Source organism: Henckelia pumila, chromosome 3 (genome assembly GCF_033568475.1).
Source record: "Henckelia pumila isolate YLH828 chromosome 3, ASM3356847v2, whole genome shotgun sequence".
Classification (NCBI taxonomy): Eukaryota; Viridiplantae; Streptophyta; class Magnoliopsida; order Lamiales; family Gesneriaceae; genus Henckelia; species Henckelia pumila.
The window spans coordinates 43,556,915-43,581,926 of NC_133122.1; the positions used below are offsets into that span (position 1 = coordinate 43,556,915).

The window sequence follows — 25,012 nt, forward strand, 5'->3', positions numbered from 1 at the left end:
AGTCACATAATACATGCATACTCAGTCAGGATATCTCGAACAGTACTTTCGTACCTCAAATAAGTGCAAGCTCTACCAACTCTAGGTCCACGCATATAGTCTGCTCTACACTGCCAAATGATACTACTATCATTATAGCGCTCTAAAAGCCTTAGCTAAGCTATTGCATACTCCTAAATATTTATAAAAAGCAAAAGCTATACCTTCGTCCATCGTTAGCCCTTTGATGTCGAGTGCCTCAAAACTAGGCCACAGCTCCGCTACGACGCCTGGATCGCTATGCCACTTCCGGATTCCCCACGGGACGCCTAAAATTCCCTAGATCTGAGTTAGAAGGCTAAGGAATTGAGAGAGAAGAGAGGAATTGGTGCACTCAAATGTGAGCTCGGCACCCCCTATTTATAGACGACGATCGGAACCTCCGTTCCTCGATCGGAACGTTCGATCCCGACATCGGAGCTTTCGATCTCACTTATCTGCCACGTGTCAAAATTTCACTGGTTGACTTCGGATAGAGGTGATCGGAACTTCCGATCCTGATCGGAGCTTCCGATCCTGCCACACGTCATGCCTGACGTAATTCGATCGGAGCTTTCGATTGCTCCTTCGGAGCTTCCGATCCTGTTCGGAGCTTCCGAACTCACCTTCGGAGCTTCCGATCTTGTTCTGAGCTTCCGAACCCTTCCCAAGTAATTATGATTAATTCCTAAATCACTGATTTTAGTTACGGGCTACTATATTCTCCCCCACTTAAGATATTTCGTCCTCGAAATCAAATCTTAAGTATTGAATGTAATACAAAAATCAGAAACATTCTTTATTCAAATCAAACGTTTACAGAGTTCGCAACTGAATACAATTTTAAGAATGAAATCAAAACAACTCAGAATGGTCTTCACGCATCTTGTCCTCAAGCTCCCAAGTAGCTTCCTCTGTGCCTCGGTGCTGCCACTGAACTAAAACCAGAGGAATGACTTTGTTCCGCAAAACCTTTTCCTTATAATCTAGGATACGAAAAGGTTTCTCAACATATGTCAAATCCTTGCTCACCTGAACCTCAGACCACTGCAGAATATGAGACTCATCCGCCACATATCGTCGCAACAGAGATACGTGGAACACGTCGTGAATACTGGAAAGATGCGGTGGCAAAGCTAGTCGATAAGCCAAATCGCCAATGCTCTCCAAGATCTCAAACGGACCGATAAACCTGGGAGACAACTTGCCCTTAAGGCCAAATCTGAGAATTTTGCAAAAAGGTGACACTCTCAGAAGCACTTTCTCCCCGACATCGAACTGCAAAGGCCTACGTTTAGTGTTAGCATAGCTGACCTGACGATCCTGTGCAATCTTAATCCGTTTCTTGATCTGATCAACAATGTCTACCGCCTGCTGAATAAACTCCGGTCCCTCAGCCTGTCTCTCCCCCACTTCTTCCCAGAAGAGTGGAGTACGACAACGTCACCTGTACAACGCCTCAAAAGGTGTCATCCCAATACTAGTATGATAGCTGTTGTTGTACGCGAACTCGATCAATGACAAATGATCCTGCCAGGCTGAACCAAAATCCATGACGCACGCTCTAAGCATATACTCCAAAGTACGGATAGTGCGCTCTGACTGACCATCAGTCTCCGGATGATAGGCAGTACTCAAACTGAGAGTAGTACCCATCGCACGCTGAACACTCCCCCAAAATCTAGAAGTAAACCTGGGGTCCCGATCGCTGACAATGCTCACAGGCACTCCATGAAGTCGAACGATCTCTTGAATGTACAACCGAGCCATACGATCCACATTGTACTCCCGGCTATAGGCAATGAAATGCGCTGACTTGGTGAGTCGGTCCACCACAACCCAGATAGCATCACAGTTCCTCGAGGATACCGGCAAATGGGTCACAAAGTCCATCGTGATAAACTCCCATTTTCATTCAGGAATAGGCAAACTGTGAAGCAATCCTCCAGGTCGTCGGTGCTCTGCCTTGACCTGTTGACACACCAAACATCTCGAAACAAACTGATAAACACTGCGTTTCATTCCTTTCCACCAGAAATTAGTACGTAGATCCTTGTACATCTTGTTGCTCCCAGGATGAATACTCAACTTAGTGCGATGCGCCCGAGACAAAATCTCCTCTCGCAACTCTACATCCTGAGGAATCACAAGCCTACCAGACAAACACAGAAAACCATCTGACTGATAGTGAAATCCAGACGAGCTACCCTCGTTAGCTAGATGAGCTAAACGCTGGATCTTCGAATCAGACATCTGAGCATCTCGAATCCGCGAATACAACGCTGGCTCAGATAATATCGCAAACATTTGGATACCCTGCATACCTTTCTTATTCTTGAAAGTATATCCTGAAGTACAACAGTCACTGATCGCACTAGACATCGAACAAGTCTGAAGTGCGGATAGTCGCACCTTGCGACTCAATGCATCAGCGGTGAGATTAGCAGCTCCCGGATGATACTTAATCTCGCAATCATAGTCCTTAAGCAAGTCCATCCAACATCTCTGTCTCATGTTCAACTCCGCCTGAGTGAAAAGATACTTGAAACTCTTATGGTCGGTGAAGATCTCAAATTTCTTGCCATACAGATGATGACGCCAGATCTTCAAAGCGAACACAATGGCTGCTAACTCCAAATCATGGACTGGGTAGTTGTCCTCGTGAAGCTTCAGCTGTCTAGAAGGGTATGCAATCACATGCCCATTCTGAGTCAGGACACAACCTAACCCCTGAAGAGAAGCATCAGTGTATACCACATACCCTCCAGATCCTGACGGTAATGCCAACACTAGCGCAGAATTCAACCGCCGTCGAAGCTCACATAAATTCTTCTCACACTCGGAGGACCACACGAAATCCACACCCTTGCGGGTAAGCTGCGTCAAAGGTCGAGCTAGTTGAGAGAAGTTCAGAATGAAGCGATGATAATACCCTGCTAGATCCAAAAAACTACGGATCTCAGCAACTGTCGTCGGACGCGACCAATTAAGCACCGCCTCAATCTTGCTTGGATCAACAGAAATCCCCTCCCTGGATATGATATGGCCAAGAAAGACCACTCGATCCATCCAAAACTCACACTTGCTCAGCTTGGCGTATAACTGCTCATCTCGAAGAGTCTGCAGTACCAACCGCAAGTGAGAAACATGCTCTTTCGTATTACGCAAATACACCAAGATATCTTCAATGAAGATCACGACAAACTTGTCCAAATACTCCCTGAAGACACGGTTCATCAGATCCATGAATATAGCCGGCGCATTAGTCAAACCAAATGGCATCACTAAAAACTCGTAATGCCCATAGCGAGTACGGAATGCAGTCTTGGCTACGTCCTGATCTCGGACTCTCAACTGATGATACCCAGATCTCAAGTCAATCTTGGAATAAACTGAAGTGCCCTGCAGCTGATCAAACAAGTCATCAATACAGGGCAAAGGATACTTGTTCTTCACAGTAACTCGATTCAGCTGCCGATAGTCAATGCACAGCCGCATAGACCCATCCTTCTTCTTCACAAAAAGAACAGGAGCTCCCCAAGGAGATACACTAGGACGAATGTACCCCTTGTCCAAAATATCATGTAGCTGATTCTTCAACTCACGCATTTCTGACGAAGCCAGACGATACGGTGCTAGAGAAACAGGCGAAGTACTCGGCATCAACTCTATGCCAAACTCGACTTCCCTAACAGGAGGAAAACCCGGAATCTCATCAAGAAATACATCTGAAAATTCATCCACAACAGGAATACTCTCTATCCCAATACTCTCAGCGGACAAATCAATTGCATAGATAAGGTAGTCTTCCCCGCCAGACTCTAGAGCTCGACAGGCTCTCAAAGCTGATACCAAAGGCATCGGGGGTCCGCTCCCTCACCATAGAAAAACCAGCTATCACTCCCCTCCGGATGAAAGCGTACTAATCTCTGATAGCAGTCCACTGAAGCTCGATAGGTAGTCAACATATCTATTACCAGAATGCAATCAAAGTCGTCCATCGCAAGAACCATGAGATTCGCTAACAGAATGTTCCCCTCGAACTCTAAAGGGCAACCCATCACTAGACGCTTAGCCAAAGCAGATTGGCCCATCGGAGTAGAAACAGACATCACTACGTCTAGTGCAATGCATGGTAACTTATGTCTCTTAACAAAACGTGCAGAAATGAAGGAATGAGATGCACCAATGTCAATAAGTACAAGAGCAGGTATACCATAAAGCAGAAATGTACCTGCGATAACTTTCTCATTCTCCTCCACTGCCTGATCATGTCTCAGGGCAAACACCTGGCCAGAAGCTCGTGGCCTCAAATGAGAACTCCCAGCAGGCTGTCCCTGCGACCTCTGCTGAACGGTGGCCTGAGAACCAGATCCTGAACCAGAACCAGAATCGTCTCCCCCAGATAGTGGACAATCCCTCCGGATATGACCAGTCTATCCACAACGGAAATAAGCTCCAGAAACTCTACGGCACTTGTCGGATGGATGGTTCTTCCACAGTGATCACACTTGTCCTTCTTTCCGAAACGGACAACACCAGCAGAGCCAGAGGAAGAAGAAGTAGATCCAGAATTCTTGAAAGATTGGGCACGGGGACCCAAAGAACTAGCAGGTCTCGACTGAGAGAAATACCTGTTCCGTCGAATGTTGTCCTCCGCCTGGTGACAACGGCTCACCAAACCCTCGTAGGACATATCGTCACCAACCGCCACACGGTCATGGATCTCAAGGTTAAGGCCCTGAAGGAATATATTATACTTCATTTCAGAGCTGTCGGCAATCTCGGGGCAATAGGATAGCAGATCAAAGAATTTCTGCTGATACTCATCAATATACATGGATCCCTGTCGCAAACTCAGTAGCTCGCCCGCCTTCGACTGACGGAGTGCGGGAGGAAAATACAGCTTCTGAAAAGCTGTGCGGAACTCGGCCCAGGTGGCCACTCCTCTCGCCGCAACAAAAGGTGTAGAAGTAAACCTTCACCACCTGCGCGCACGTCCATCCAGAAGATAACCAAGGGTCTCCATCTTCTGCTCCTCGGTGCATTGGAAAATCTGAAAAGTCGTCTCCATGCGGTCTAACCAGTTCTCCGCATCCTCCGGAGACTCACCTCCAACCAAGGGCTTAGGCCCCATCTGCAAGAATCGACGTACACTGAAACTGTCATCATCTCGATGACGATGGCGGCGTTCCCGACGAGGCTCCCGGTCGGCATCACCCCAACGCCCACCAATACTGCCATGAGAACTCTGGTCGTCATGATCTGCCATCTACAAAATTAACCTAACGGTTATCTTATGTAGAATCTAAATCCCAATAATACTTTGCATGCTCTGATACCATAAATGTAGTGACCCTTACCCGGATCACCTACTAAACAGAACTTAGGCATGCAATTGACTTAATCAAAACAGAAATCAGAATTCAACTGCGGAAACCATTAACATTATACAATTTCAAGGCAAGGAATCTGTAATTACCCAAATATAATACAACCAAATCGAACAGCTGTATCAATCCAATAACAACCGAATAAAACCTAGGCGAAGCTCCAGCTGGCCAACCACTGCCTAGCCCCTCTTGGATCCACCCGTCTCATCCAATCGCAAACCTGCCCCATGGAATAGGGTGTCCAGAAACACAGAGTACGAGACGTGAGCATAAAACGCTCAGCACGAGAGTATGAGTATACATGCATGCAAAGTGAACTCCCTATAAACTCGAGGTCAAGGATCAGATAGCAGAGACAGACCGGGCCCTGGTATGTAGCACGCTGTGCCGTCGCTTCAGGAGGTGACTCCCATTCCATGATACCAATGGATTTACCGGACCCAAAGCCATGGAAGTCCATCCACTAACAGGATAGGGTACAACCCTACTAATAGACATCTCGAAGGAGATAGTTCAATATGCAAATGAATGCAGCATAAATCATGACATATAAATCATGCAGTCACATAATACATGCATACTCAGTCAGGATATCTCGAACAGTACTTTCGTACCTCAAATCAGTGCAAGCTCTACCAACTCTAGGTCCACGCCTATAGTCTGCTTTACACTGCCAAATGATACTACTATCATTATAGCGCTCTAAAAGCCTTAACTAAACTATTGCATACTCCTAAATATTTATAGGAAACAAAAGCTATACCTTTGTCCGTCGTTAGCCCTTTGATGTCGAGTGCCTCAAAACTAAGCCAGAGCTCCGCTACGACGCCTGGATCACTATGCCACTTCCGGATTCCCCACGGGACGCTTAGAATTTCTTAGATCTGAGTTAGAAGGCTAAGGAATTGAGAGAGAAGAGAGGAATTGGTGCACTTAAATGTGAGCTCGCCACCCCCTATTTATAGACGATCGGAACCTCCGTTCCTCGATCGGAACGTCCGATCTCGACATCGGAGCTTCCGATCTCACTTATCTGCCATGTGTCAAAATTTCACTGGTTGACTTCGGATAGAGGTGATCGGAACTTCCGATCCTGATCGGAGTTTCCGATGCTGCCACACGTCATGCCTGACGTAATTCGATCGGAGCTTTCGATCCTGTTCGGAGCTTCCGAACTCACCTTCGGAGCTTCCGATCTTGTTCTGAGCTTCCGAACCCTTCCCAAGTAATTATGATTAATTCTTAAATCACTGATTTTGGTTACGGGATACTACAATTTAAATACTACTAAGATAAAATAACTAATATTTTTCATAGTTATTTAATAAAAAATATTATTTTATTCAACTAAATATAAAATTAATAGGTAATTTTATTGTTATATAATCATTTTATTTTTTTATTATTTATTGTAAATTGTGCAATGCATCTTTTCAAAAATTTAGATTTTTGTTCAATACTATATAGTCCTAAATCGAAAACATAATATGCTTGAACTTATCATTGTAATTAGTTTAATATTTTGATAATTTTACGCATTTAAATCCTTGTTTATGAAGCATATTTAATGAAAAATTTGAAAGCACGAAGTAAGTTTAATAAAATAATGACATCAAGATAAAGTAATATTTTTTTTAAAAAACAAATTAATGAATAATAATAAATTTAAAATAAAAATAAAAATTCATAAAATGTAAATGTTTGATAAATATTTTATAATTGGATCTTATGTGTTAAATAAATTTAAAAATTATACTTTTTAAGGGTCAAATATGTAATTTTAATATTTAACAGGGATATTTGATGCCAAAAAATCAAAATATTGACCTAATTGCATGAGGGGCGTATGCGCAACAATAAAATTGTACATTTTTAATATTTTACAAGGATATTTAATACAAATAACTATATTTTAATATAAGGAACCGTGGGCCTGCTATTAATTCCACATTTATCTCACATGGACCATATTCTTTTGTCTTTTATTTCAATTCCAACTTTATATAATTGCCAAAATATATCCAATGAATGATACGTATTTCAATTCTCCTATAACATTTGTTAGGCGAGTTTATTGCACAATATTATATGATTTATTTGATTAATTGTGATTTTTAGCTTATTACATTAATCCTATGATTATCAGTGCATATCAAATAAAATTAATTTTTAGTGAAACGGTCTAATCGATTTTATTCTTTTAATTTGAGTTATTTATAAATTTTTTTTTTTTTGACACTTTTCTCAAAAAAAAAAAATAATTTTTGACACTAGAAATATTACTATGATTTGAAGGGGAAAAAAAAATAAAAATAAAAAAATTCCAATATGCGTCAGCAGAGCTATCCAAATTCAGGGGAAGGGTTTTTTCACACGCGCAAGAAATGCAATACGAGCCGCCATTGCTCGTATAACAATAGGGGATTGCTTGCACCACAACCCACAATCGGCCACTGCCCATTTTTCAAGAACACCCATCATTTCTTTCCCACAAAATCCGATATTGTTTCCTCGAATTTTTGCCTTCCACATTTCTTATATCCGTTTGTCATGGATATATATTGGCCACCAAGAACTAGATTTTAGTTGAATAGTCTCTGATTCTTGTACATATTATACGATCTGTTACAGATTTTTTCTTGGTTTCGTCTCCGGTTCTTGGTAATAGACCAGTTTTAGAATGAAATCGGTCAGATTTTTTAACATGAAGCCCGGTAGTAGAATCTTTTTGCCTTGCAAGAACGCGCCTTTATTGGTTGTTTCTTTTCCGCAAGCCTCCAAGTTTTCGGCTTGTTCCAATTTTCAATTTAGAACCCACAAGTTTCACACATGTTCCTCTCGGTTTCCCGGGTTTAAGACCATATTCAGCAATGCTCGGAGATCATGTTCTTCCCAAAATAGGAATTGGGGTCAGTCGGGTATTTTGTCAAGCATCCGCTGCCGTGATTCTTGCCCGAGAAGCCATTTTGTGATTGCTTGTGCTGCATCAAATATCAGGGATTTGTCAACTTCTGTTGAAACCCGCGTGAATGACAAGAATTTCGAGAAAATTTATGTGCATGGCGGGCTTAATGCCAAGCCATTGTCGGTGGAAAAGATTGATTTGGATTCAAATGCAAAGATTCATGGAGATGAGATGGAGTCTGAAAATCTTGAAAATGATGTAAAAAGTGAGAGATTAGATGAAACTAAGAGTGTGAGAGCAGGTAAAGAAGAGTCTGAGATGGAAAAGGAGGCGTGGAGGCTGCTGAGGAACGCCATCGTGACGTATTGTGGGAGTCCTGTGGGGACTCTGGCTGCCAATGATCCTAACGACAAGTTGCCTCTGAACTATGATCAGGTGTTTATAAGAGATTTTGTGCCGTCGGCCTTTGCGTTTTTGCTGAAGGGGGAAGGGGAGATTGTGAGGAATTTTCTGCTTCACACCTTGCAACTACAGGTATTTTGATTTTCAATTATGCCCATTTACATAATTACATGCACAGATACTGATGATGTATCCGTTATTTATATTTATTTTGTTTTTAAATTTGTTCTATGATGAATTCCACTTTCTACTTTGTTGGTTGTTTAGATTTAAAGAAGCTGAATTTTCCCCCATGTATTGGTCATTACATTAAAGTGCATTTTCGATGGATTGAGATTATGGAAAGTAAAGGGTTTGAGTGGATTATTTTGCATGTTTTAGAGGTATCAAATGATTGCATACTGCAAATGACAGAAAGTTAACGAAGAGTAGAAGAACTAATTGGGTATTGGGATCTATCAAATAGGGTAGAGGAATCGGATCTTGGTGTCTGATGGCATTACATAGGAATATAATTATGAAACCTCTGGTGAAACTGTTTGGGGATATTGTTTAGAAATTTATTTACTTGTCCATTTTTAAAGTGTTGAGGCTTAATCAGTTTTCTGGGAATTCCATTGTGGTGGTGATTGGGAGGTTGGATGAATTTAATCATGAGAAGATCTACAATTTAAAATGTTTTTCCTTATTTATTGTAACAGAGAAGACCTTTTACTCTATATTTTACTTTGAAATGACGTATGGGTGTATGCTGCAGGTTTCAGTTGATGAGAACTAGAATACATTTTAAACTTTACATAAATGCATGTTGGATTAGAAATGCAATGCTAGTTTTCTTTGTTGCCATTACAATTTATGTTTCAGTCTACATTCTACAATATGCTATTCATTTTCTTAGATGATAACATGAAACGAAAATGATTTGTTGAAAACTTGGGGTGTGATTTGGTTACTTAATTCTTTTCATTTATATTTCTTGTTCCTCATGTTTTCTTATTTATTACTAGAGTTGGGAGAAAACAGTGGACTGCTACAGCCCTGGACAAGGATTGATGCCAGCAAGTTTTAAAGTTAGATCTGTAGCTTTAGATGATAACAAGTTTGAAGAAGTTTTAGATCCCGATTTTGGAGAGTCAGCTATTGGCCGTGTAGCACCTGTGGACTCTGGTACGTGTTTCTACTTAATGCTAGTGATTAGTAGCTGTGTATTTGAGTTTGTGTAAATATGTGGCTTTATTTGATCTCTTTTCTTATTTCATTTTAATGTTCCTTTTCTAATGAAATTAGCTTTGTTTAATTCAACTGCATATGAATTAGAACAGTCATTTCCCATTTTTGTCAACACGACACACTGGTTATTTAGAATTAAAATTTGAAGTTTTTGTGTAGGACTATGGTGGATCATCTTATTGAGAGCTTATGGGAAGCTTACTGGTGACTATGCATTACAGGAAAGAGTGGATGTTCAGACAGGGATAAAACTGATTCTAAACCTTTGCTTGTCTGATGGTTTCGATATGTTTCCTTCATTGCTTGTCACTGATGGCTCTTGTATGATAGATCGGCGAATGGGTATTCATGGGCATCCCTTAGAGATTCAAGTAAGTCATTCCTTCAGTTCTTGTGTGTTTATGTATAAATATCTTAGCTGCTTTTATTTTGGGCTTTTCTCCCAGACTGTTTTGTTTACTTTGTTGTTCACTCGAAAATCTCGTGGACTTCCTTTTCTGTGACATCACTAACTATTTGAATTTTGAGAAATTGATATTAATTCTCATAATTTAGCTGTTAAAGTTGGTGAGGGAAAGCTCAATTCATCTTCGGATATCAACTAAAAATTGCATATTTGGCTCACTATCATATACGGCATGATTTACTTCCCTATTAATGGGAGAGTATGTGTATGATTAAGCTATAAAAAATTTCCAAGCAAATGCATACACAGGATGATTTTGAGATGGAGACCTTGGAAGAACAATTCAAAGGTTTGCTCTTAACATGTTTCATCTTGCAGGCTTTGTTTTACTCAGCCCTTCGGTGTTCGCGTGAGATGCTTACATTAGATGATGGATCCAAAAATTTGGTCAGGGCTGTCAGTAATAGGCTCAGTGCGCTGTCATTTCATATTCGTGAATATTACTGGGTTGATCTGAAGAAAATTAATGAAATCTACAGATATAAGACTGAGGAGTATTCCATGGAAGCCACTAACAAGTTTAATATATACCCGGAACAAATTCCTCACTGGTTGATGCATTGGATTCCTGAGACGGGTGGTTATCTTATTGGCAATCTGCAGCCAGCTCACATGGACTTCAGGTTCTTCACACTTGGAAATCTCTGGTCCATAGTGTCGTCCTTGTGTACTCCAAAACAAAACGAGGCTATACTCAATCTCATAGAAGCTAAATGGGATGATCTTATTGGTCAAATGCCTTTGAAGATATGTTACCCTGCTCTGGAGTCAGAAGAATGGCGAATAATCACTGGCAGTGACCCAAAGAATACGTAAGTCCCCACAACTTGGTGATGCGTCGTTTTCAACTTCCAATGTGGTTGAAATTTTTAGATATCTAAAGTATAATGTCCTGAACGTTATTTATTGGAATTTTTGCAGACCATGGTCGTACCATAATGGTGGATCTTGGCCGACTCTTCTATGGCAGGTAAATATAGCATGGAAATTAACTTTTTCTCGTGCTAGAGATTTGTTCGAATGGTGTTAAATAATTAACTCATTCTGATGAAAATGAAGGAAAAGAACCATAAGAATCAGCTTAATGTTGGTAGAAACTTCAGAGGGTGATTTCTTGTATGTTTGGTCCACAACTAGAAAACATATACTCCCAAGTATGTTATGTTGATATCAGATTCTTATGAATCTATATCGATCAACCAGGGATAATCAGAGAGAAGTAAAAGACGGGTATTATACATTGTCAGCTAATCAATAACAACCTTTCTTGAATTCTTGTCTTATGTTCTCTCAGTTCACATTGGCATGCATGAAGATGGGTCGGACAGAACTGGCCAAGGAAGCAATCACTTTAGCGGAAAAAAGGCTTCAAACAGATCAATGGCCTGAATACTACGACACAAGGAATGGAAAGTTCATAGGAAAACAAGCTAGACTGTACCAAACATGGTCAATCGCTGGATATCTGACATCTAAAATGCTGCTAGATAATCCCAAAATGGCATCCGTTTTGTTTTGGGAAGAAGACTACGATCTTCTCGAAACCTGTGTATGTGCCTTGAGCAACTCTAGCCGTAAGAAGTGCTCCCGTAGGCTTGCCAAGTCACAGATTCTAGTCTGATGAAAACCAGATTCTCCAATAGCGAAGGTCCGGTCTCTGCTGTACATAGGGTAGTTTTATGGGTTGTTCAATGATGCTATTTTTATACAAAACAACTTACACGAGTTTGTTTCAGGCATATTGTTGCTTCGAGCAACTCTTAGATGGAGGCGCCCTCATATTTATACGAGTGGCCTCGTAATTTATGTTAGCTATAGCCCAAATCGAAGTTTATACTGATATTATTTCATTTACAAGACGTTGAATTTGAGAATTTTATTATGTTATAAATTTCATAGAGCATTGAGAGAAGAACTGTAAATGTAATATGTTTGACGTACTTTTATATCCATATCAAATATCTACTGTTATATTTGTTTTCTACTTTTCTTTGTCACATTTGAATGAGCACTGACTAGAGTGTGACTCAAAATAAATACAATATAATAAATAAAATGTATATTTACATGCAATTATTGAATGACGCTCATGTAGTTTTTGAAATCACTGTGTTTATTGGATTTGAACATAAAAAAAATCATTTTTATATGTTGATTTTGTGTAATTCAAATGAAATCTAGAAATTGGTGGGATGGTGATTATGCTTGTACAAAAATAATTATGTTGGCATAATTAGTGCTAAAATATCTTATTTATCTGACATTATTATTATTATTATTATTATTATTATTATTATTATTATTATATTGGGGTGGGAGTTTTAAATGGTCTTGAACCCAATACTTCTCCCAATCGTAACAGATTGGCGTCATACTCACTTCTGATTTTCAGGTTTCACTTTTATTTTCAAAAGTTATCTAACTTCTTATTTTCCCATCTTTTCATATTTTATAAATTTAATTAATTACTTCTCCAAAGACATAATATTTACCACCCCCTTAATATCTTAAGTTGTGTTTGTTGTTAAATCTTCTCTTAACACTTAACATTAGTAATGGGCCACATTATGATGAATTATGTGTCCATTCTTCCACACAAAATAATGTAGTAGAAGGAATATAAAAAAGAAACATAAAAAACAATTAAATTATGTCCATTTAACAGAAATATTATATATTGGACGAGGATAGTTGGTCTCAATCTTGGATAGATTTGGATCTAGTACGATTACCAGGCATTAATGTAGTTTTCGCATGCTAACAAAATCACTTATATTTTAATTTGTTAAGCTGAATTTTAAAAATTATTTTATGAATACACCAATTTTATATTTGAATTTGGCATTTTATGTAATCTATAGTTTAAAAAAAATTTTGTATTTAATTTTTTTTTAAAAAAATATTTACCTAAATATTTGGAAAAATGTTAACTGATTGGATTAACAAATCTGCACCGTCACCATATAACTTGCATGAGCCTCACAGTCAGATAAATTCCAAATTCAAATCCAGATAAGAGCATGTTGCATGGAAAATTTGTTCTATAATAATCTGTTTGCTAGAACAAAGTCAATTAAGAACAAGAGTATCAATATTAACTACATCAAATCGATCCACTCAACTCCAACCACTCCCACAAAATTAAAGGGATTCATGCTAAGAGCTGGTAATCGAGGGGAAAGCTTTTTAAAGAAAATAACGCAGAGATGACCAATTCTGAAGTACCTTCCTCGTTGTTTTCTTTTTCCTATGGACTTTCTTGAACTTAGGGGGCTTCATTTATTGAAAGTACTCTTAATCTTTGAATTCGTTGGATCCATCGATCAACTAACAGCCGCTGTCATAAGGTTTTGCGTCTCCATTCCATTTCCGTTACACAAATTGTTAATCAAAGATTCCACGTGCTTAATAGTTTTTGGCATTGAACCAGTAAGCACCTACATAGAATGGTATACGTCAAAATCACACCAACATATACTTTTGGCCAAGTGTCCTCTGGTATGGCCAAATAACAAACCTATGAAAAAACCATATGGAAGATTCCCCCCTCTATGTTTGCGAAGAGTTTTTGTGATAGAATCTATGCTGTCTGATTATCATTACACTATAACTCTCATGGATTTTACCATTATACCTTTCTGTAACAATTAAGTAGTTTCTTGGCATTTTCTTCCCTAATACTTTTTATTTTTTATCGTTCACAAACGGGATATCAGTCAATTTTTTAAGGACAAAAAACTGGTGGGGATGTTCTACTTGATTCTTCTAAACAAGCAATTTTTTCCCAACATTTCCAGAAAAACATTAGGAATACTTGACCTGACACTCATAGATCTTTGCCAATAATAAGGATCCGGAAAACATGTTGTGCTGCTCAAATGTTATCATCTATAAATGAAAAAATTATTGGCGTCGAGGGTAGCCTACTATTTCACAAAAGCTTAAGTTGTCATCGGGCTTAATTTGCATTTATTCAACAAACACCAAGGGTGTTTCCACCACTTCATTTTCAGATGTGACACTTGCTCTTTTAACATACCACAGAGTAGATACACCATCCAGCCATAAATGATAAACATAATAGACTCCCGAATGATGGAGCAATAATCCACAAAGATTTACCTCATATCCTGATTCTGTGATGAGAACTTCGTCTTCTATCCTTATACCAATTCCTTGATACCTGCATATTATGCCCAACCTCATGAATAATTTGAAGTGATTACTGATAGCTTGGTTAAAAACTTAAAATGCAAGCAAACAATCCTGTTTGCAGCTTTGGCAATTGCTTTGCTGTTTCAGTTTTATTGGACGGGGAGATATTCTGAGGTGAACTCAGTGATTTAGAGAACTTAACCAGTACAACATGGTTAAAGAAGTAAGCATTTTCTACCAACACGAGAAAATATCAGGTGAGCGATATTTGACCACATAACGAGTGCCCTTTAGGTAGAAATTATTGGGATCATGTTGTGATAGCATCAAAACTTTCATGGTTTCTTTTAATTAACTTGCTGAGACGTCTACTTAGATAATACAGGCAAAAGTAAGTTTATTTTTCTGGAGCATTTTCATGTTATCAGGCTCTAACATGTAGGTTTATCATTGAGCAAACCAAACAATTTCCTCAAAAAGGCTAACACAGCATAAGTACGACTCTGGTTTAGAATTTTGCAAAGGAACAGAGATTAATTAGGTAAAGTGACAAAAGTACCTCCCAGGACAATCAAAATTAGAAGGAATATAAACTCCTGGTTCAATTGTGATTACCTGTCAAAGGCAAAAGTAGAATAAGAGTTACAAAAAAAAGAAAAGAAAAAGGCAAAAGACAGAATACAAATTTTCAAAGCAAGTGGAGGTCTCTTTGTTACTTGACCATTTGTATACGACTACAAAGAACGGCAAGTCAGAGCTTCAATTTGGGTGCATCAAATTCACATTCCTTTCTCGATGGATAAATGTTAAAAATCGATCCTTCTTCCAATCACTACTCCTAATCAGTTTATAACAAAAAAGTTAAAACGCCAATTCACAATAAAACTTACAACACCAGGTTTCAAGGGGCGGTCATAGCTAATTTTTGAGCAATCATGAACATCCATTCCGAGATAGTGACCTAGGATACAATTAATGAATGCAAAATCAGGACAAATATCAAGGCACGATATATACATCGCTAATTTATCCAGAGAACAAAATTTCTAATACATAAAATTTAAGTACAAAAGTGGGTGAAATAGTTGAAATAACCTATATTGGTAGGGTTCAGCGAATGGTAAATTTGAGGATTATCTTTTTTCAGTATTCCAATTTCTTTAAATCCTCTCCGCAATTTATTGCCCTAACCGAAAAGTACAAATCTTTTTAGTCAGTAAGCTGCTGCTCAATTGATGATTAGAGATAGCAAAATAAGCAAATTAGAGTCCGTGGTACACAGGTAAAACAGTAGCAGAAAATAAAATGAGAGGAACACATTGAAAACACAAAAGAATGCAATGGTAATTTCTCAAAAGAATAAAACCAATGTCCAAATGATTCCCAATATAAGTGCATGTAAACATGAATATAAATAAATAAAGGTAGAGGTACCTAGATATCAGTTGTTTGACTACATCAAGTTTAAAACAAGGGAAGACTAAACTTGAGAAACTAATTTCTATCCAAGGGTTTAATATAATTTAAGCAATACGAACATAAGAAAAGACATGTTGGGTCCATTCAAGCTTTACCGAATAGTTGTGTATTTCTCGAATGCTTGTGCCTGGTCTACAGAGCTTTACACATTCTTCATTTGTCTCCAATAAAAGGTCATAAAGTTCTTCCTGAATAATTACAACAAAACATTACTCTAGATTAACATCAAAGAGCAAAGCATTTAAAGCTTTAAAGATGAAATTGTTTGACCCTTTGATTGGAGGACAATTAAAAGCCTCAAGCAACTTATCACAGCAGAAAAAATACAAAATTACTCACACAAGAACTGCAATTAATTGCCACCACATACATCTAAACCATTCTTTCCAATAGCCCATGTGGGACATCGCAATCACTCGTTTGATGGATATTTGGTATCCTTGTTATGCTCTTTCACAATCTAGAATCAACACGAATGCTTACCCAATTGCCTTTCTGCATTATTATTACTTTTGGGATCTGCTCTTACACCTTTCACAATCTGATGGTTAGGTGATTGCAAGGACTTGTTTAAATGTGATCAACCAAAAAGCTTCGCATTTGTCGGCTTTTTATTCATTCATTTCATATCCATGCGGGATTGAGGCTCAAAATACCTACTTAAGAACATGACATCCTTACCGTGAACTGTGAAGTAACAAAATCCAAGATCATTCCACTAGTTGTTCGGATTTCAGAGATTGCTCCTGCCTATCTTACTCGTGAATTTAACACTTAACCCATGGATTAAGATATTATAGGTCTCACACACACCAGTGGTTCCAAATTGATAGCCAAAAGAGTAAATATTTTTGTTTGCACAACATGGTTGGTTAGATTCATTTAATATTTAATTGTTTATTCTTAAACAATAAAATTTTCCGACCATATATCTTTTACATGATCAAAATCTACATTCAAAATAAATAATCAACCAAGGAACCTAACATGGTAGTATAATGGCTGCCACAAATATAATGGTGGCTACCGACAAAACACAAACACAAACCAGCAAGAAACATTCAAATGGAGACTTCAAATTCCATTTCTACATCCTTCGGTACATGCACTATGAGTGAGCTCTTACTAGTGGGGGGTAAAGCCGTCTTCAAAATTCTTACCAAGAATTAAAATGTCTTTAGGTGAAAATTCTGTAACATGTACAGTTATAAGACAGGTGAAGAAAGGCTGACTAATTAGTTATAGTAAGCTATAACAATACAAAGATACCTGAGATGATGAGAATCCTCCACAAGGTGGCCACGTACGAGTAAGATCACTAACATAGCCATGGAGCTCACATCCAACATCCATGAGGACAAGGTCGCCTTCTCGTATCTGTACATAAGTTACACGAGTTAATTATAAAATTTAAATTGAATGGAAATATGAGAGGCGTCAAACTCACTCTCTGATCATTCCTTGCATAATGTATGATACTTCCATTGGGCCCTCCACCAACTACAGGATTGAATCTGTGAAAAACAAAAATTGAATACGACATGAAAAATCATCAGCTTGCAACACAATAGGAAATCTCACAGTTTATATCCTCGCTAACAAGTGCAAGTAATGGATATAAAGATAAATTTTCAAAATAGAGAAACTTTTCAATCTACATCATCATGGAAGTTTAAATTTCTCCACTCTAACTTCTTGCGTCAAGGCAATATTTTCATGTTGTAGAAAGGGACTTGGAAGCAAATTTGTGATTATCACTTTGCTCTGTCAGTTACCAATTTCTATAAGTAAAAAAGAAAACACTTACGCCATTCTTTGCGCGCCTCTCATTCTGCATTCATATTCAAACTTTGCCGACAACATTCCTTCATTAGGAAATAATTTTGAATGCATCATCGTTTGGAGAAGAGCCTATCCAATATGAAATATGTAAAAAGGAAAATAGGATAACATTTGCAGGCAAATAACCATGTCAGAAAGTGGAGAGTGGGTTTAACATTTTTATCAACGCAAATGACCCACAATGCACTCTATCAGTTTAATGAGTACTGCAATGCCGTTTAGTTACATTATCCAAGCACACATCTAATTTAGAATGGCAAATCACAAAGTCTGAAAAAAAAGGCAGCAGCAAGTCTGAAGAAACAAATGGTGAGCTTGTTTTTGTAGAAATTTAGAAGTTCCTACATTGGAAGATTTGATGGCTAGAGAAGAAACAAAAAAATATATACTAAAACTATTAATCTCACTGATTCCAAAGATGAGTGTGTAATAAGATACTGCAATAAAATAAAATTTTAAAATAAATCAGTAGCATCATATAAGAAATTGCATTTAAAACGCCAGTAGCATCCATATAAGAATTGCATGATAAATCAGAATAATATTCTCGTGCTAGTGTTTTGATCTCTTATTAAGTGTATTACTTTCAAATGGTAAAAGCGTGTGCCCGAAAATTACACGACGTCTATTCAAATTGTAAGCTCATAAAAATAGCCACAAGGTGTAGTTTGGTTCGAAAACTATGTCTGGACAGAAAAATTGCATCCAAAAGAATAAGCTTGCTTAGCTACAACCCTTACATGGACTCGATACCTGACAAGCTATGGATGCAGAATGCCTCATCAAGTTGAGCTCTGCTTGTGATTTAACCCATCGTGCTTCATGAGTATAGACTGAAAAATCTTTAACTTTGCCATTGTAAGTTGCTCTTTGAAATGCCTCCAAGTTTGTATAAATAGATTTAGATGTATTCACATTATGAAACAACTGGGATGATCTTTCTATCATCCTTGAGAGAATCTGAAAAAAGAAAGTTAAGAGAATTGGAGGAAAACGTAAATAGAGCATCTAAAGCCAGAGAAGCAGTAGATAGTCATAAGTCTAACACTCTAACCTAAACAATGAACTTAGATCTATGCACAAAAAGTTGGCATGGAGGCAGGTAAACTAGTTTTCAATTTTTTTACTTTTGATTTTCAAAAGGATTGAGAACAACCAAAACTGAAACCGGAAACAATATTCATATTCCAGATCCAGACTCTGTCATTGTATTATCTTATTACAAAGTTAACCTTTATTACATATTCATCAACACTACCTAAACTTTTTAAAACACCAGGTTTGATGTTGTCCTTTAGCACAACTTATGAAATACAAATAAAAAAGTTATCTGGAATAAACAATTTTCTTTATGTTGGCCAAAACATATTATTTGTTTGTTTGTTTACAGGCGGTGCTGCAGAGGTACTGATGAATTGTGATCTACATGTTGCACAAAAAGTAAAATTTGTCTTTGGATAGTTGAAATTACAAACAGTTAAAGACATCAGAAGTATAGATAAATAATCTGTTGTTTTCCAACAAAGCACGAACGAGAGGTAGTCCTTGATGATAAGATGAGGTGAATACATTAGTACAACAGCAATGGACAGAGCCGTTTCTAATCTTCACCTCATAAAACAAACCTCAATCTGGAGAAAAATTCAGGTAGATACAACAATTATTTGAAGTATTTACACTTTAGTAGGAAATATTATTAGGTTTGCAGGTGTATCTCACTGATGCACATTTGAAATATGCTGAAAGTTTATGAAATATGCTATAAGGAAGATGATCAATACCTTATCAAGCATGCTTAGTGGGTACGCTTTGTCAGCCTTGAATGTTCCAAGAGCTACATCAGCTCCAGCAATCTCTCCTTGCCACATGATGTCCTGAAACATGATAAATGGTTACAACTAGAACTTGATAGCTTCTTTCTCAAAGTTTGTGGTATTCTGTCATTTCCATGGTTCAGACAAGTCATATTTAAAAGGGAGTTATTACTTGTATCTTGGATTACATGCACACTGATATTTTCTTAGAAGAGTGTTGATTAACAAGTTACTTAAGAAAAATAATTTAAAAAGGAATGGGAAACTTTTGGCTTACATCAGGCTTTGCTTCCGGCATGAACATGCATAAACCACAGTCATGGCCTAAAACTGCAATGCCGCCTGGCTGTTGGCAGCCGGTGATGTATTGATAATCAGCATCTTGTCGAAATGTATATGGCACAACATCATTCATCATCTTTACTGGGGCAGATGCAACAATCGCTAAACTATCATGTGGAAGAAGTTCCAACAATTTCTTCCTTCTCGATATATATTCTTCAATGCTGATGCCAGGCGTAATCTCTCCTTCCTTTATTATCTACGATAACATTGATTACAAAAGCTTAACTTTCCCTGCCCATAGTAAAAGCTCAATTGCTATGATGATATACATCAGCATTGTAAGTGACGAAATAACTTGTAGCAGATTGCAAAGAAACACCTGAGGGTGAGTGGCAGCCGATGGTTGTCCCACATCGCGAACTGCCCGACTAGAATATGCACTGGCCTTGACTACCTTTTAATCAATGGCTCATATAATCAATGGCTCAATAACATGAGTTTAAAAGAAAATGCATGTCATGTAAATTCGATCATACTAGGAAAAAAATGTGAATCTCTCTACAACCTTCTAAACAATACACCATGAATGTAATCCAAAAAATGATTCCTTCCACAACTAACAACTAATAGGTACAATGAACTCATACAGAAATAACTGATTAACCCAATGACTCTTAACATGGTAGCAAAATGACTTGAAATGAGCAGGAAGTGAATTACAAGCACAGTTACCAGTTCTTGCAGAAATAAAAGTGAATTACACACACACACACACACACATATTTAAAAATAGTTTACTGTATACACAACCGCTTCACTTTCAACTGTAAACTATTCTGAACTCGGATCAACGCCCCAAAATTTCTCAACCAGCTCGGGCAGAATTCCCAGGAACAAACTCAATCACTTAATCCAATTCTAAATTACACAGAACAAGAAAAAATTATGAAACGACGCAACCACTTCAAAAAAAGAAAAAGGAAAAAAAATCAACTTAGAACATGGAAATGAGTTTCAACATAAAAAAAATAGTGGATGTCAAGGAAAAATACAAACTTGATTCAAGATATTGGATGGGTGTATGTGCAATAGATTTCTCCGAGCAATATGCATAACTGTTCCCTTTTAGTTTCCTCTCTTTATGCGATTGAATGAATTGGGTATTTTTTGTTTCTTTTTGTGACAGTAGGAGAAATAACTGAGATAAAGTTTGCATTTTTAATTCAGTTTTAGGGTTTTTAGCTTAGCTAAATGCATTGCTTGGTCATATGTTTCACAAGTTTTGGGATAACCCATAAATATTATAACCTTACCCGGACACCCCATTATAATTTATGAACGTTCTAAAAAAGTCTTAGGCTGGCTGAGGCGGCATCGTAAGCGGGTCTAGACGGTTTTTTTCTTTTTAACATAAATATCTAATTATTTTAGTCTGATTTATTTTAATATTTTTCAATAATTCCTCTTTATCTAATTAAAATGTAAGTTGTGTTTTTTCAAGTCTAAGTATCTAATTATTCTCGTTTATCTTAATATTTATCCAATAATTTTTCGTTATCAAATTCAACTCAAAATACATAACGTATTTGTCGTTTTTATCACAAATTGATGAACAAATATGTCAAATAATCTTTTTTAAAAAATATTAAAATTAAAAAATATAATATCTTATAAGTTGATTTAGGCAGCCGTCTAGGTGGATTTTGAGGCGTCTAGGCGGCGATTATAAGATGGTCTAAACGACCAATTAATGTAATAACACTCAGAAACTTCAACTGTTTAAAATCGAGACGATGAATAATCTCCTATTGCCTAGGAGATCGTAGGCGCTGCCTTTTATAACACTGTAATTTATACATGATGGGAATGTTTAGATCTCGGTTCGGTTTGATTTTGATAAATCTATTTCGGTCTTTTTGTTTTTCGTTTAGAAATATATAACTCGATGTCCGAATCCATTTTCTTTTGTTCGATTTATTCGTTTTGAGAACTATTTTAATAGTGATTGAAATATTTTTTTAAAAATAATATATATATATATATATATATTTCTAGTGTAAAATTTAAATATAAAATCTAAATCTAAATGAATTAAATAAATAACAATCAACTACATTATTCAAAAAAAATTCTTAATTCACTAAATATCATCTCATAATATATAATATATATTTTATCTAAAGATTGATAAATTTTTTAGTTTTTTTCGGGTTTGATTTTGACGTAAATAAAAGAAATCGAACTCTATTAGCTTTGATTTTAACATTTATATCCGAATATAAAATATTCGATTTTCACATTGGTATTTGATTTCTTCGATTGGAATTTACGATTTTTTAAATTTTCAAACTGAAGTTTGAACATCCCTGATTAAAATTATGATATCTCCCGAATCGAACTCGATCCAATCATTTTTCATGATGGACAATTTTAGCTTAAAATTATATGCTTCAATCGGATGTCCAATATTTATGCTCTATATTTGGATCCACCATAAGGAATAGGATTATAGGAAGCGCGTTTGTTATGTGATAACGATTTAATTGTAATATATATATATATATATATATATTTAAAAGTATTTAATGGTAAAAAATTCATTCCACGTAATGTGCTAAAATCACAACTATTTTTTTTAAGCCAGTTAAAATCACAACTATTCATTTCTCGTGCAATGGTATGAACTCAAAGGGTAATGCTACATGTGATTATCCTGTATTTTATTTGAAAAAAATCTTTGAAAAATGCATGTAACGTGTAATCATCCATGTACATGTAGCATTACCCGGACTCAAAAATACGAAAAGCTCCAAAATATGGGTTCATATATATGTTTTAATTAATTAATAATATCATCGGACAAAGGTATGATCTCCTTCACTCGGAATAGTATAAAAGGTCCTTTCGATTTTATTTTATTTTTTTTATGTCTGAATGTCCTTTTATTTATTTAACCATGAATAAAGCACAAGTTGTTTTACAAATTCATCCTTGGAAAGAAGTATCCCAAATAAAAATTTGATTAACATTCCCTCTATTTATTATATATTGTGTTTAATAAATTGCTTATATAAGTATTTTCTAATGTATGCAATTTTCAAATAATACAAACAATATATAATTCCAAAAACCTAATTACCATCACATAAAGTTCAATTTATCACCAATACTAATTTATTGAACATCTTTTCTTACATACCAAATGAAGCCTTTAATGGATGAATTAGCTAGGCTGGCTCTATAATGAGCTTGTGACCAATCTTGTAAGAAGCATAAGCATCAAGGCATGCATACTCAACCTGATATTTACTAAGCTCTCTTGCTTCCCAATTACTCATGCACACATGCTTAGGCTTCCTCAAATTCATCCCACACACTTCCAAAGCAAGATCCTTCAATCCCGGCCGTCGGAACCGCCCCGGCCACCGCTCTTTCGCCGCCTCCCTCACGTCCCTGCTGCTGACGCACTCCAGCCCATATTCGTTCTTCAACTTGGAGATATCGTCTCCCACTTCGATCCCCACGAACGTGAAGTTGGGGTCCATGAGAAAGTTCTTGAGAGATTCCGGGATTTCGTCCATGTAGAAGAGCTGAAGGATCAAGCATTTCCCATCGATGCACAGTTGAAGGGTGGCTGATTTGTTGCTCATCGATTGGACTGGATGTGGCCGCCATTCGACGTCGAGACCAACCACCGTGGGCCTTCCGGCGTAAAGGGTGGTGATCTCGGCCACCCATTCGGCGGCGGTGGCGGCGGTGGAGGTGACGGTGGTTTCGATGGTGGCTCCGCCGAAGGTTATGTAGTATTTGGAGAGTGTGGGGTTGAATGTTATGGTGGAAGGGTTAGGGGTTTGAAATCGATGCATGTTTGCGTATATCAAAGGGGATTTGGTTCTTTACATGCACTTATTAAAAAATGAAGGATGTTTGTGTGTGTATATATATATATATATTGTGAGGGATGAGAATTGAAGTTGAGGCGTCAACTCTAGGGGAGCTTTATCGGATGATTTGGAATTAATAGACTTCGATAAACGTGATACATTTCTCTTAATTAAATTAAATTAAATTAAATTAAATAATATATTTTTTATTGATTAGATCGAATTTTACAAAATTTATGTTTAAAAACTTATAGATCATGATCAAAAAAATCGGAATATGTTACATGGATATGTGTAAAGATGAAACAATGTAGTTTTTAAAATAAAGTTTGTATAAGTCGATTATTTTATTAAAGAGAAAAAAGAAAGGTGAATTTTAGTGTAAATGCTTTTGCTTTATTTTTGTGGAATGAGTGATAATGCTTTTGGTTGGAAAGGTGAATAATGATGTTAAAGAAAAGACGACTTTTCAAGTCTACTTCCGCACAACTTCCCACTCATAATATATCGTCTAAAAATTGTTACTCGGATTATGGTTAAAGTCATTTATAAGATGAAATTATATTTTCGGTCGGCTAAATCTTATTGGGAGAAATGATTTTTTGGTTTATATATTAACTTGTTCATTTATTTTGTTTTGGTTTCTTAATTAATTTTTCAAAGTTTGATTTTGATACGTGAACTTTTAATTTTTATTTTTTTGGTCCAATTGTTGACTTGGCAGCTTGACATGTCAACATTTTTCGTGTATGTAAAACCAACATTTGTCTATACCTATTTTTCCACATTTTTTGGGCTTTTACATATTTTATTGGGCTCTTTTGGCGATTTTTCATAATTAAAAGCTGAGCTCAATTGGTAATCTGGCCCAACTTGGCCTCAGTTTTGGGCTGGACATGATTATAACTTTGTTCTGGGCCTCGAGGACAAATAGGCCCACTGACAAGATTCAACGCTGCACTAAGGTGAAAATTATACTATAGGGCACCGTTTGGTTTGAGTGATAGGATAAGTAATCTATAGATAAGTAATATAATATAAATTAAAAATAAATAAGAAAAAATAGTTAATACATTATTTGATTTGATGGATAGATTATAATTTATTTGATTTAATTGATGTAAAATTATTAATTAATA

General features: G+C 36.9%; 3 protein-coding genes across 5 annotated transcripts; 1 reads left to right on the forward strand and 2 right to left on the reverse strand.

The window, feature by feature from the left end:
* The first annotated feature begins 7,836 nt into the window (after nucleotides 1–7,836).
* On the forward strand, nucleotides 7,837–12,398 carry LOC140893550 (alkaline/neutral invertase A, mitochondrial-like). The gene is made up of 6 exons (XM_073302630.1): nucleotides 7,837–8,850; nucleotides 9,726–9,885; nucleotides 10,108–10,319; nucleotides 10,733–11,226; nucleotides 11,336–11,384; nucleotides 11,709–12,398. The coding sequence occupies exons 1-6, from the start codon at nucleotides 8,092–8,094 to the stop codon at nucleotides 12,033–12,035; spliced, it is 2,001 nt and encodes a 666-aa protein (XP_073158731.1). The 5' UTR covers nucleotides 7,837–8,091; the 3' UTR covers nucleotides 12,036–12,398.
* A 1,045-nt stretch (nucleotides 12,399–13,443) lies between these two features.
* Nucleotides 13,444–21,182, reverse strand: LOC140890016 (intermediate cleaving peptidase 55, mitochondrial-like). Of its 3 annotated transcripts, none has more exons than XM_073297766.1 (14): nucleotides 21,046–21,182; nucleotides 20,369–20,443; nucleotides 19,982–20,245; nucleotides 19,672–19,764; nucleotides 18,644–18,850; nucleotides 17,856–17,959; nucleotides 17,496–17,562; nucleotides 17,318–17,425; nucleotides 16,144–16,236; nucleotides 15,665–15,755; nucleotides 15,460–15,530; nucleotides 15,129–15,184; nucleotides 14,537–14,597; nucleotides 13,444–13,851 (listed from the first exon to the last, which is right to left on the reverse strand). In XM_073297766.1, exons 1-14 carry the CDS (start codon nucleotides 21,100–21,102, stop codon nucleotides 13,738–13,740), a joined length of 1,461 nt encoding a protein of 486 aa, XP_073153867.1. In that variant the 5' UTR covers nucleotides 21,103–21,182; the 3' UTR covers nucleotides 13,444–13,737. The 3 variants fall into 3 exon arrangements, 2 of the variants coding, with proteins under 2 accessions (XP_073153867.1, XP_073153868.1); XM_073297767.1 differs by lacking the exon at nucleotides 21,046–21,182 and adding an exon at nucleotides 20,800–21,022; XR_012152170.1 differs by lacking the exon at nucleotides 13,444–13,851 and having other exon boundaries at nucleotides 15,291–15,530.
* Nucleotides 21,183–23,216: 2,034 nt separating this feature from the next.
* LOC140888590 (3'-5' exonuclease-like) lies at nucleotides 23,217–23,855 on the reverse strand. Its single transcript, XM_073296283.1, has one exon. The coding sequence runs from the start codon at nucleotides 23,853–23,855 to the stop codon at nucleotides 23,217–23,219; it is 639 nt and encodes a 212-aa protein (XP_073152384.1).
* Between the last annotated feature and the right edge of the window lie 1,157 nt (nucleotides 23,856–25,012).